At 55.3% G+C, this 13,537-nt stretch overlaps 1 protein-coding gene across 2 annotated transcripts in view; it reads right to left on the bottom strand.

Moving 5' to 3' along the window:
* Positions 1-3,970: 3,970 nt before the first annotated feature.
* The window catches only part of TBKBP1 (TBK1 binding protein 1), a 61,725-nt gene continuing 52,158 nt past the window's right edge, over positions 3,971-13,537 (bottom strand). For both annotated transcript variants that reach the window (XM_065578010.1, XM_008162692.4), the window contains exon 10: positions 3,971-13,150. In XM_065578010.1, the coding sequence (XP_065434082.1) occupies positions 13,022-13,150 (129 nt within the window). In that variant the 3' untranslated portion in view covers positions 3,971-13,021. The remainder of the gene's footprint in view (positions 13,151-13,537) is intronic.

Raw genomic sequence — 13,537 nt, 5'->3', positions numbered from 1 at the left:
CCCTCTTCCCCAAAGAAGGAATAAACTGATTAACACGTCCCCTCTCCCTTGCAATGCACTCAGCCTCGTGTTCTGGGAGGCTGGGCTCTTTTCTCTCCCCTCCGAGCACGCACCAGCCACTAATGAAGCTCTAATTAGCCTGGCGAAGTGATTTCCATTAGCACGTCTGATTCACAACCCTGGGCCCGAACGAAAAAACTTCATTAACGCAGCTCTCACCTGCCTCCGGAGGCGGCAAGGTGTTGGCTGGTGGGAGGAAAAGATCCTGCCATCAATCTGCCTCGATGCCACGTGCGGCTGTGCTGATGGTTCAGCCTGGACCTCCCGTTGCATACTATGACCGGTGACGGGGGCGGGGGCGTTCTTTGAGTTCAGTGGGTGTCAGGAGGTCAGCCAAGCTGATCATGACGGGCCTCAAAAGCTCTGAGTCAGGCCCCTGCAAGCTCTGGAGGTGCTGTGCTGCAAGGGCATTGGGAGGCCTGATGCGTTAAAGAGCGGGAGGCGCTCAGACGATGGGTGTATTGTTCCCAGCGAAGTGGGGAGGGGGATCCCCTGGAGGATAGCCAGACGTCCGAGCGACCACAGGAGCTAGCTGCTTTGTAAATCCCCCTCCCACGCACACCCCCAGTTGCTGGTAGCAGGGGCCTGATGCCTTTCTCCCTTTGGAGGAGGGTTTATTACAAGCTCTGTATTGCGGTAAGACTGGGCTATATGGACTCCCCTAGTGTTGGGCGGGGGGGGGGTCCAGCCACATCCCTGGTGCTCAACACTTACCGCACCGTGAGCCCACGGTACAATAGAAAGAAGCCCCTCCAATCACAGAAAGGATGTGGTGCAGGAGAGGGTCATGCCCCCGCCCGGTAGGCTGAGAACTGATTAATAGAATATCAGGGTTGGAAGGGACCTCAGAAGGTCATCTAGTCCAACCCACTGCTCAAAGCGGGACCAATCCCCAGACAGATTTTTGCCCCAGATCCCTAAATGGCCCCCTCGAGGATTGAACTCACAACCCTGAGCTTAGCTGGCCCATGCTCAAACCACTGAGCTATCCCTCCCACCTAGATAAGCATACTATAGCATGGTCTGGCTTGCTGCGGGATCCCCAGCCTGGCCAGCCACACTGATCAGCTAAGGACCAGGGCACCACGAACAGCCTGCTGGCGGGGGAGCAATTCTAGGCTCAGAGCTGTTCCTAGAGACTTGTGGTGCACGGACTCTTTGCAGGATTTAGCGAGGGCTTGTCCACAGTGAGATTCCCCTGCTGGCAATGCAGCCGTGTGGCCCGCCCCGTGATAAACCCCCCCAGCACCACCACCACACGCTGCGGCGTCCGCAAATCTCTCCCTCACCTTGCCTGGGTCCCAGGTGGGGCCTGGCCCTGGGACTCTGAAAAAGCCCCAGCTGCTCCTGCTTGAGCTAAAGGCGTCACTCTCCGATGCCAGGCAGCTAGCAAAGATCTTATGTAGGGGTCCAGCCACCAGAAGGAGACAGCAGCCCACGCAAGTGCAGACAGGTTGTGCTACCACCGTGCTTAGAGCAACACCGAGATGATTTCAGCCTGGGACACTGCTCAGTCTGGCAGAGGCCTCCAGATCAGTGGTTCTCAAACTATCGTACGGGCGACCCCTTTCACACAGCACGCCTCTGAGTGCGACCCCCCCCCTTATACATTAAAAACACTTGGTTATATATTTAACACCATTATAAATGCTGGAGGCAAAGCAGGGTTCGGGGTGGAGGCTGACAGCTCGTGACCTCCTATGTAATAACCTCACGACCCCCTGAGGGGTCCCGACCCCCAGTTTGAGGACCCCTGCCCTAGCTCCTTTCTCACAGCACCTTTTCCCTCCCACAGTAGGAGGCGCTAGAGGAGAATCAGCCGGGCTTCCTTCTTAAAGGGACAGTACACCCCATCCCTGGTCCTCCTGAGATGGGGGGTGGGCACCTCCTTGTTGCAGTCACACAGAGAGATGGGAGCTTGAGCGAGCGACAGAGCCAGGAACAGAACCCAGGCGTCCTGACTCCCTGGGGGGTGGGCGCGTCCAGCCCTGCTGTGGTGCAGGGGTTTGTGCCTCCCCTATTCAGAAACTGCCGGGGCCCAGTTCAACCCCAACGTGCATCTAATTTGCTGCCGAGCCTCGGAGGAAGCGTTGCAAAGACACAGGATGCCAGGGTGCAGACCGGCCCTGGCCACACCCCTCCCTCCTCTAGCCCACCCATGCCCCCTAACCGCTCCGCCCCCTGCCCTCTGGGGCTGCTGTCCCCTCTGTCCAGGCTGCCACAGCTGGGGGGGGAAGCCAGCCTGTGGATCCCCCGGTGATTTTAAGCGGGGGCCTCCTTTGCACCGACTCTGCCTCCCCTCTCTATAAAGGGACCGATGAAAAATTGGCTCCCCAATACCCCCCGACCACCTAACCACCAGACTCTGGCGATCTCTGCGGCACACATCAGCGCCCCCACCTGGGGAGTTTGCTGACTGCACCAGGCTGTACAGACCCTGCTCGGGAGCTGGCCGAGGAGGCAGGTGCCCGTGTGGCTCGCTGCACGCTCCCCGCTTTCGGCTAGCTCCCCTGCCACGGCGGCGCATTACTTCCAGTGGTTACACCACAAGCCCCGAGGCCAGCTGGCTTCACGAGCTCGCAGGTGTGGGGGATCCAGCGGCTTTGGGGGGTTTTTTCCAAGGGGGCGAGCGATCCGAGGCTCGGCTGACCTGCCCCTTGCGGCTGTGCAGAGAAGGTTCATGGTGGCACCTTTCGCCCTGCCTGTGATCAAAGCGGGGCGGGTGCAGAGCACAGGGGAAGGGACTGCGGGCTGCACTGCAATTAGCACCGTGTAATTAGCACATCTGCCGGCTGCCCTCTTGGCCGAGGCATCGGGAGCTAACCCAGGGCTCACCAGACCTAGGAGCATGAGCTGATGGGGGAGCTAGACCAGATTCCTGTCCTCAGGGGGGCGGCACAGAGGGGGGAAATAACACAACACAGCCAGAGGAAACATCTGCCTTTTCAATCCCACCGGACTCCCACCTCCTAACCATAGCCCCTGTGGTCTTCACCATTGTGCGGCCAACCTCTAGGGGACAAACTTCCATACCAGACGCCGGGCTTTTCAACGGAGCCCTAGGGAGCCGGGACACCTCCTTCTCCCAGGCACGGCGCTCAGGCCCGACACGCAGTGCTCGCCGTCACCGCGGGGCACCGTGGCGCTGTGGTGTATAGCTAATGAGAGGGGGTTTGGTAGAATATGGTGGTGCTTTCTTTGTAAGTGTCCTTTCAAGCAGGAGGGACCACGTCATGTATAGAATTGGGTAGTGTCCCTTTAAATAGTGTGGGAGCCCTCCCTCGTTCCACCTAGCTAGATGGGCCCCTTTCCCCCAGTGTCTAAGCACCTCGCAAGCTTTCCCGTATTACCTCATAGCCCACTATGGGGCCGGGCAGCGCTGTTATCCCCATTGTACGGGGGCGGGGGAGGAGGGGAACCGAGGCACAGAGAGGCTAATGATGTCCCCAAGGTCACACAGGACCTTGTGGCTGGGCCTCCCTGTCTTCTACTGCAGAAGCCACCAGCCCGCCCAGCAGCAGGGTGGATACGCGGCCAGGCCTTGCGTGTCCGTGAATAGTTTTAGTAGAGTTATTTGGAACCCAGCTGCGTCCATGTGGTTTCTTTGTAGCCTCAGGGCTGTGTTGAGAGCAATGGCCCAGCTCTGAGAAAATGCTTGGAAGTGGTTTCAGGGTTCCCCACACCTGACGTTTTCTCGGGGCGTCCGGAACTACAAGGCGCCTTGTTACCCTTCTCCCTCAGCAAGAGATTTGCTGCTGCTAAACAGGGAAAGCGTAGCAGGGACGTAGTCGGCAGGGTTGACACCCAGCTTGCTGGGTGGCTCAGATTCACGCTACGGGCCCTGAAAAACTGGATTGTGACGTGATTCCCCAGCGAGAAGGTGGGAAACAAACCAACAAAGCAAAGGTTACAGGTTTTTTTTTCCTTGTTTATTTTGGGTGAAGGGACTAGAACAAAGGAAAGCATAAGGTAAACAGAACAGCATGAAGGGCAGAGTTTTGAGAAGTTGATTTGGGGTGGCTAACAGATCGGGGGTGACAGGGAGTTGTCACCCCCAGTTTGGCACTGGCAAATCTCTCTCTCACTGAGGCAGGGCGGCTACACTGCAAGCTAAGGTTTTGGGTGCTGCCAAGAAAGTGTCACCCACTATTTCTGATGTTGCCATTAGGGAGTGTTAACCTAAAATGCTTCATAAACATAAGAACATAAGAACGGCCGTACCGGGTCAGACCAAAGATCCATCTAGCCCAGTATCCTGTCTACCGACAGTGGCCAATGCCAGGTGCCCCAGAGGGAGTGAACCTAACAGGCAATGATCAAGTGATCTCTCTCCTGCCATCCATCTCCACCCTCTGACAAACAGAGGCTAGGGACACCGTTCCTTACCCATCCTGGTTAATAGCCATTAATGGACTTAACCTCCATGAATTTATCCAGTTCTCTTTTAAACTCTGTTATAGTCCTAGCTTCACAACCTCCTCAGGCAAGGAGTTCCACAAGTTGACTGTGCGCTGCGTGAAGAAGAATGCTTCGCAGAATGTTTGCAAAGTTTCTCTCACCAAAGAATAACTGAGCCCAGCAGAAGCCTTCTCGTGTGGGGGTTGAAAAAAAGACAGCAGAAACTGAGGGGGGAAAAGAGTGGAAAGTATCATCCACATGATGCGCTGTTTTGCAAAGAGCTCAAGGCCGGACGTAGCACTGCTCAGCACCCAGAATCGGGGCCAGAGTTTCAGAAGAGCTCAGCTCCCATTCAAGCACGGAGGGGACAGTTTTCTAATGCACCAAAGGCCCTGTTAATGCTGTACTTTTGGAGCCAGACCTGAGCTAGCTTTCATCTAAGTAACTCAGACACCAATAGCCGTGAAGCTGTGGCAGCATGAGCTGGAGCCTGGGCGAGCTGCCGGACTATTGCCTACCCCGGAGCCATGGCTTCACTGCTCTTGGTATTTCAGCTAGCTAGCTCCGGTATCTACCTTCCCACTGCCCTACGTCACTTAGGAGCGTGAAGTCCCCCATTGACTTTCCATTTGACCAAACCCAAGTCAGAGCCAGATTTTCAATAGCGTCAGGACTAGAGCTGGTCAAAATGCAGAACTCCCATTCTGTGGGACGTTCTAACTTTTCCTTTCGGCCCGACTCAGAATGAAAAATGGAAATGTCCAAATGTCCTGCGACAGGAAATTCACAAGTTTGTGCAGACCGCATCCAGGAGCTCGCTTCTGTTTGTAATTTCTGCTCAGGCATCGTTCCTAAAGAAACGTTTATTAACCCATTGGGTACTTCCATCTTCTGGTGGTTCCTTCAGACTTACCTGGATGCTCCCGACCTGCCCAATTCAAAGCCCACTGAAGTCAACGGAGTCTCTAAATTGGCGGCAGTAGACGTTGGCTAAGCTTGATATTGTTACGGACGAGAGTGGAAAGCCTCGACAGTTTTCCCATTGAATTCAACAGCACGAGGCTTTCACCCAGATCCCCGCTGGAATCGGTGTCACTCCATTGACTTCAAGGCAGCAACACCGATTTATACTAGCTGGGGACGTGGTCCATTGACCAGCTGGGGATCTGGCTTTCTCTCTCCATGTTCTTTCTTCAGGCATATTCTCTCCTCCATCGCCTCTGTTTCGCTCGGTATTTTGCTTACCAAACATCTTGTTTGCTACACGCTTCCTCTGTGGTTTCAACCACTATGTGCTTTGTAGCCTCATATCTCCCCTGGTCTTGGGGCTTGTGTTTTTACGCTTATCTCCTCTTCAGCTGCAGACTAAAGTGCTTTATTCTCCCCAAAAGAGGACAGGAATTCATTTGCACCATTGTTCCGTGGGTTCAGATTCATAGATCTGAAGGCTGGAACCTTTCCTGTCCCAACCCCCAGGCTAGATTTCCAACACCCTTTCCAAAAAACATGCCCGCCCAATTTGCAATCCATTTTGAAATGCTGCATCCCTGCAGGTACCACAGGTATTTGTTTGCTGGAATCAGGTAGCCGGGGCCGAACTCACCTGATGCGTGCAAACGATGCGTGCAAAAAGTGGGTTTCATTCCGCCGCCCGTGTGAAGTGATGCACATGCAAATGCTGAGGGTGCACTATCGTGCGGCTGGCAGTTGCACAGTCGGCATTTTGCAAGTGGAAGTGACCACTGAGCTGTGCTATACATAGTAGTTTGTTTCTTTGTTGTGGTGGGTCAGGCTCTCCTCTTTGCACCTTAAAAGGCCAAATCCCAAGCCAAGGTACGGGGCTGTAACTAGGGCACTGGCGAAGAGTCAAGCCACCTGGGTGCTAGCTACTGTGGGATTTTAGTCACTTCTCCAGCCAGGGCCGGCTCTAGCTTTTTTGCCACCCCAAGCAAAAAAAAAAAAAAAAAAAGGGCCATCCGGACTGTCAAAGCAAAAATAAATAAATACGGCAGCCACAGGGAGGGCGGTCAAGGCGGCTCGCAGGGGGGTGAAGGGCAGCGCCCGCCCGGTCCCTCCGCCCATGGGCAGCCAGGCGCTGCAGCCCGCTCGCAGCCGGGCAAGAGGGGCTCCCCCCTCTGGCCTTGGGGTGCCTCTCCCAGACGGGCAGGCAGAGCCCCCGGGGGCTGCAAGAGGTGCTGGCTCAGCCGCTCCTTTAAAGGTGGCTCGGCTGGGCCAGGCTCAGAGCATCGCAGGAGGCGGAGGCCAGTGCAGGTGGCGGGGAGTGGCGCGTCCCAGGGAACCCGGTGGCACGGTGAGCGGCGGGGATCGCTAGTTTCTGCCCCCCTGGGCCGGGGTCCATGACCCTGCAGGGCTGGGCTGGGACTGGCGGAGCGCAGGGAGCCGGTCGGGGGCTCCGGAGCTGAGGACCGGGCTGCCAAAGCAAACAAAAAAAAAGAACCACGGCAGGGCGGCCGGACTGTGCCGCCCCAAGATTGGCCGGAATGCCGCCCCTTACAATGTGCCGCCCCAAGCACGTGCTTTCTTGTCTGGTGCCTGGAGCCGGCCCTGTCTCCAGCCTGGGCCTCTGTCCCCCTCCCACCCTTTGTCGGTCTTGTCTATTTAGACTGTAAGCATTTGGGGGGCAGAGACTCTCTCTTACTATGTGCTGGTACAACACCTGGCATCCTGAGGCCCTGATCTCCACCCCTGCCTCTAGCTGCTACTGTGATACAAGTAATAATAATAATAACCCTGCTTGGAAGTGGACAGGCCCCTAGGTAAGTGCCCTGACGACCACACTTCAGTCTTGAAAAGCAGCAGCGATGTACGACGGATCTGGCTGCGTTTCTTAAAGCACAGCAGTACCCCGGCGTCCTGAATTGTAATCCCGAGCACCAAAAATGGGACATGCTGCAGTTCCCTCAATCAACTCCAGGGGGCGCCGCCGTGCCCTGATTCAGCCCCATTCTCCCCCCCCGCCCGCCATGGGGAGTGGGGTTCCATTGAAAGGGCTGGAAAAGCCGGGCTGGGTAACGTGGGAGGGGGAATCTACCGCCCGGCAGCTTTTCCCGTCATTGACTTCAGTGGGCTTTGGATTAATGCCTCAGGCTAGTATGGAAGTGAGATAGGTGGGGGGGAGTAGTCAGCATGTTTATTTCTCGTGCCTCTTCCCCCCCTCCCCGGGGATGTGAAAGGTTCCAATCCAGCGGTGAGGGCGCATGGCAGGGTCAGGGCTGGAGGAGGTAACGCAGGGAGCATTCGCACACAGGCTTCCCACCTAACTGCCCGGGGACTTGCAAAACTTTTGCTTTTGCTTTTGATTGTCCTATTTCCCTCCCACCCCCCCGCCACCGTGGTTCTAATCTTACTGTTGTGAAAACACCGCAGTAAATCTGAAACAATCCAGCTCTGTAGGGCCCGGTTACGAGGTCGCTTCAACTCATTCACCTTCCCTGGCCTGCGCTACTAACATCAGGTCTTTGTAGTGGTGCAAACACATGAGCTGGTCCACTCCCCAGCACTGGGTGAGAGGGAAGCGGTGTGGATTCGATTCCCACCTCTGCCACTCCGATCACCTGCTGTGTGAACTTGAGCCTCTGTTTCCCACACCCACACCAAGACTGGTCTGCAGGGTTCTTCCGCATGATCCACGACACTGCCAAGCAGGGAGGTTATTAGGTTACGTCGACACTTAAACTGCTATATTGGCGCCGCTGTTGCGTGTCACTGTAGACGTCATTACAGCGATGGGAGAACCTTGCGCTGTCCGTACCGGAGCAACGTAGCTGGGTCGAGCTAACTTTTTAGTGAAGACCAGCCTTGTTGTTTGTATTAGGGTGGTACCTGAGATCAGGGTTGTTGTACTAAGGCAGAACATGTCAATGTTGCTGAACATTTTTTGAGTTTCTCTGGTGGAAAACTGAAAAGAGGGATCCCCTGGAAGACGCTTGTCAATTTCACATGCCGCCTGCTGGGGGAAAGTGAAATTGACAACAGCCTTCCAAGCAAGCCTGGGGGAAGCCAAAAGATTCCGTTGTGGTTCTCCCCGTGCAGATTTTATCTGGAAATCCCTCCCTTCCTGCAAAATTTTTGACTTTTTTCATTCGGGACAGAAAATTAAACAAAAAAAAAAAGTCAACTTTTTCTCAGGAAGCGATTTCCATTTTCTGGCCAGCTCTTACTCAGTCCCGGAGACCATCAGAGTCACCCCACTGTAAGCTAGCCAAGACAGACCCTCATGAACCAGCCGTTCTCACACAGTGAATCAGGTTCCAGCCCACCCAGCTGAAGCCTGATCCAGTGCTCACTTGGCGTGACTCCACGGACCTCTGTGGGGTTAGTAGTTTGACTCCAATGTAAACTGGGAGCGAATCAGACCCATTCCCTTTCCCTCTCCCTGGGAGACGTGCTGTCGGTGATATAACTTCCCTGCCAGCTAGAGATGGGCTTGAGCTGTGATCATGAAAAGGAGAAGCGGGGGGGGGGGGGCATGAAACAAACAATTTATCTGTTAAGGGGTGGCTCACTCTATCAAAAGTTTGGGAAGCCCTTCACTCCTTGCCAGAGCTGGAAGCAGAACCCAGGAGTCCTGTGCCCGGCTCTGTCCATTAGACCATATGCTCTCGCCCCCACAAGTTAAAAATAGAACTCAGGAGTCCTGGCACCCAGTCTTCTGTTCTAACCACTAGACCACACTCCCTCCAAAAGCCAGGAATAGAACCCAGGAGTCCTGACTCCCAATCCTCTACTCCAAGTACTAGACCAACACTTTGTCCCCGATCAAGCAGATGACGTTATCCTGGGGAATTTAACTGCAAAAGCGAACAAGCCAGCGTTGACCCACACAGCCCAAAAGAGAAGAGATTTTGGCTGCCAATTGATGCTTCAGTCTATAGGTAACTTTTATTCGACTTATTCTGTTTCACAGAACACAGGATCTCTTCAGAGAGAACATACACAAAAGGAAGATACATAAAGACCAATGTCTCTCCACGTTCCCCTGAGCTGGGGATCTCAGGGGCTCGTGTTTGTTGGGTCAGTCAAGAGCATGCAGCACAGAACAATGACTGACAGGCCGCTTGGATCTCCCGATTGGGTGCTCGGTTGGGAGAGGGGCGAAGATTATACCACATCACATAGTTCTGCTTTGGATTGTTGGACTAGAACGGGGAGTGGGGGGGTTTGAAGTAACAGGCCCGGAGCAGCCTACAATAAATGACACACCAAGAGCTCGCTGCAGACCACGCATGGGGAAGGGGTCGCTCTGGGCTCTTCAGACAGAGCCGTGCGTTGTCGCATCAGGCTTTGCGCCACAATGCAGAACGCATCAGACCCCTGGAGACGGACCTGGGCGGCCCAGCCCAATCTCCCCTCTCCATCATTTCTGCTTCTCGTTGGCTCTGAGGTAGATTTCATGTGGATGTGGGACAAGTGGTGTCAGTAGTGGGGAAATTAAATTGCTCGCGGGCACTTCTCTAGCCCTTGACTCCTCCCCCCCAAGTGCTGGCCCCTCCCCTAACCTTAAAGTGACATGACTTCAATATGGCTGGAATCCTCCGCCTGCTGAAAATGCTTGTCTTGCCTGTGACCCACAGCTTGTGGGCGAGCGTGTTATCAGAGCATGGAAAGGAGTGATGCATCAGCCAAGGAGGACGGGCCCTCCTCTGTCTGCGTAAATCGGCGTGGCCCCATTGACGCCAGAGGGGCTACACCGATTTTTGCCAGCTGGCCTTCCAAGGAGACCCAAGCCCTTTCAGCCCCCGCTGACTTCTGTGGGACTTGAGGGTGCTCAGAGCCTACTTGGAATTTTTCTGCCATCTCGCAGGATTGGGCCCTGTTTGCCCACTGCCACGACTTCCGGCCACAGATGCAGCACGACGTGAGATATGGGGGGTGAGCCATGAGTAGTGGGGGTGAGCCCCCACCTCCCCAGAATGCACAAAACCGGTTTGAATGCGTTTTCCCAAAGGCCCGCGTCCCCGTTAGGCTCGAGCACCTTACACGGGGGCACCGGTGTCAGCGCTGCTTGGAAGCGTCTGGAATTGCTCTCTGATTCACAGGCTTTGGGTACGTCTACACTGCGATGAAACACCCGGAGCTCAGGCTGCGGGGTTATAAGACTGCACTGTACATGTCTGGCGTTAGGCTGGGGTGCAGGCTCCGGGACCCCACGAGGGTGGAGGATCCCAAGCGTCTACACTGCAGCTTTATAGTCCCACAGCCCAAGCCCGAGTCAGGTGACACGGGTCAGCCACGGGAGTTTCTCGGCAGTGCAGACACACCCATTAAGGCCAGAAGGGACCAAAATGATCCAAGCTCCGGCGTGGACCCACCCCTGGGTGGCTTATGTGTCAGTTACACATAACGCAGGCCAGAGCGCCGCACCCAGTGATTTCCACATCAAGCCCATCAATAAATTCCTGGTCCTATAATTCTGGCATCCATCCACCTTGGATCGCCAGCATCATCAGTCAGTAACAAACCCCTCGGCCACCCAGCACGTGGGGTCAGAAGCTCGTCATCACGCCAGCCAGCCCCCAGGGCACCTGAGCCACAGGTTGGCCCTGCTCTGATCCCTGTTAAATCACAAACTCTTCTTATGGCAATTTGGAAACCTCGAAATTCCAGGGGTCTCTCGGTTCCACGGACAAACCCCACAATCCAGGGCTCAGCTAGGCGTGGAATTGTTCCATTTGTGGATCCTCGTATACCAGCCTTGTCCCCGGTCAGCTTAACGCGCCGTAGTGAAACTAAACGAGAACGGGGCACTCTTGTTGTGGAATAAAAGGGTCCAGGCATGGGGGTTAATCGGGAACAACTAATACACTTTCCGTTTACACTGTGCTTTAATCCACACTAACTTTCAAGTATGGACAAGTCCTCCCCTTCTGAGAGTTTCCTCAGACAAGGAGCTCGGGATTCCCCTTGGGCCGGGAGAATCCTCCCCCTAAGTAAACCAATTTCACACCATACCCACTCCCCAGCACACTTCGAGAGTGGGGCCCAAACCCTGCATCAATACCCCTTGAAATGCCAGGGATCTGGTCGCTCCAGATTACCGGTTAGTGGTTTGGGCCCATCTCTAGGCAGAGCATTGGGGTGAAAGGGCCAGTTCGTTCTGAATTACATTTTCCACTCCAATGCCGGAAGGTGAACGCCACCTCCCAGCCCACGGCACGGCCAAGAGCAAGCGAGATTCTCTTCCTTCCCTTCCCCGCCCCAGAGTTTGGACGAATGACACCAGCCAGAGGAACGGCCGATGCCTACCCAGAGAAGTACTACTATAGTTGCTAGCATCATCAGCACCCTGGTGAATGACAAAGCAGTGGGGGTTTGCCCAGCACAAAAACTATCTCTGGGTCCTGCTAGGAGATGCGGGGCTACTTTCCAAAGCATCTTCACTGTACGGGCACTTCTGATGAACGAATGACCCCATGTAGTTCCATTGAGACAGCCCCCGCGGGGGAAATGGGGGCAGCTGGCCAGTCTGAATGGGCTTGGCGTAGATCAGTACAACGCAAAGATGCTTAGTAAGGCCGGAGAGAGACAGTGGATCTTGGACCCACTCAGGTGACCGCTGCGGAATTAACACGATGCCGTCGCGCCAGTGTCACAGGCCGTCACGAGACTGCGGGCAAGGTGAGGGCGTGACCACTATGCGGGACACAGAGAGGATCCTTGATACACGGTAACTAGCTACTCAAAGCAATGAAGGAGGAGTAAACGATACGTCAAAGAGAATATAACTACACCAGGGACGTAGCTAGGCGCCGCCGGAGTCGATGACAAAACCAGCCGTTGACTTTGAGAAGACCGGGATACGGCCCCTAGCCAACATTAAGTTCAGTGCAATATTATGGGATGTCCATGCTACACCTCTAGAAAGTGGGTTTCGTTTCTCAACAGCGTCATTGAGAGAAGGGGTGGTGGGATTTTAATGTAAAAGACTGGAAAGATGCTTGAACTAGCAGCCAAAGGCCAAGGCAGGTTGGTTTGAAAGCTCTCGGGGGCCCAACAGTGACCAAAGCTGAAGAGAACCAACCGCCCTGGAACAATTAAACCCCTGGGGAGAGAGACTCAAACGGCACCGAGATTCCCGCAGACAGGTGCATGGAAACTCTGTGCCGCTCACGGAAGCAGCTTTCAGAGTGGGGGTGTGGGGCGGTGTGTGGGGGGGAATCCATCCTCCATCAATCCTCCCTGAGATCATCCAGAAAAACCAAATGACACAGCAAGAGCTGTAAAGGAAGCAGCAGTAAAAGGCAAGCGACACCCTCTGTAAGAAGCCACTACTGACGGGTCTGCCCTCCCCCAGTGCCTGGACCGGAGCGTCCCCCCGGCTGGCACAAGCATCACCGGGTATTGCAGATCCTTGGGGGGGGAGAGGGGGAAAGAAACCCACTTAAAACCAAGGTGAGGGAGAGGTGAGTCTCTTACAGTTCAGTCTTTCCTGCAGCTACTGAAGACTTGGAGGTATTTAGGGAGCCGTGTCGCTCCCCGCGTTTTCATGCAGCATCCAAAGGGGGCCAGGGCTGTAAGGAAGTCGGGACGAGGAGGAGAAGCCTCAGATCTTACTGTTCTCCAGGTGCGAATCAATGTGCTTTATCAAAGCATCGTCCGGGTAGCCGATAGGGAACGCCAGCTGGCAGAGGGGGCAGCTTCGGATGTCGGAATCCACCGTCTCCATCAGCAGCTGTGGGGCGAGAAGGGGCGAGAAATGACCTTTCTGTGGAAAGGAGGGTCCCAGGTGCCTCCCCAGAGCCGCAGGGTGGGGAGCCCAGCTGACGGTGATCAGCGGAGTTCCACTGAAGTCGATGGAGCAGCCCCAATTCACAGCAGCCGGGGCCCAGGACTTCCCACTGAACTGCTTCCCGCCCCCAGGGGACTGTTCTGCAGCCCACCAGGCCTCCCCCGCAGCAGGCTTTGCTGGGATCTTCAGCCTGCATTTCCCCCTCATTAATTTCAACCCACTCCTTGGGGGGTTATGCCCCACCCTCCCCCTCCTGGCGGCTTTCAAGGACGCAGGTGTCAGCTCCCCTCAGTCACTAGGGGGTGCCTCTCCCAGCACTTGCTGTCCACC

This window comes from Chrysemys picta, chromosome 24 (assembly GCF_011386835.1).
Source record: "Chrysemys picta bellii isolate R12L10 chromosome 24, ASM1138683v2, whole genome shotgun sequence".
Taxonomy (NCBI): domain Eukaryota; kingdom Metazoa; phylum Chordata; order Testudines; family Emydidae; genus Chrysemys; species Chrysemys picta.
The sequence above is the reverse complement of the archived record's forward strand: the minus strand, read 5'-3'. Positions and strand labels throughout refer to the sequence as shown.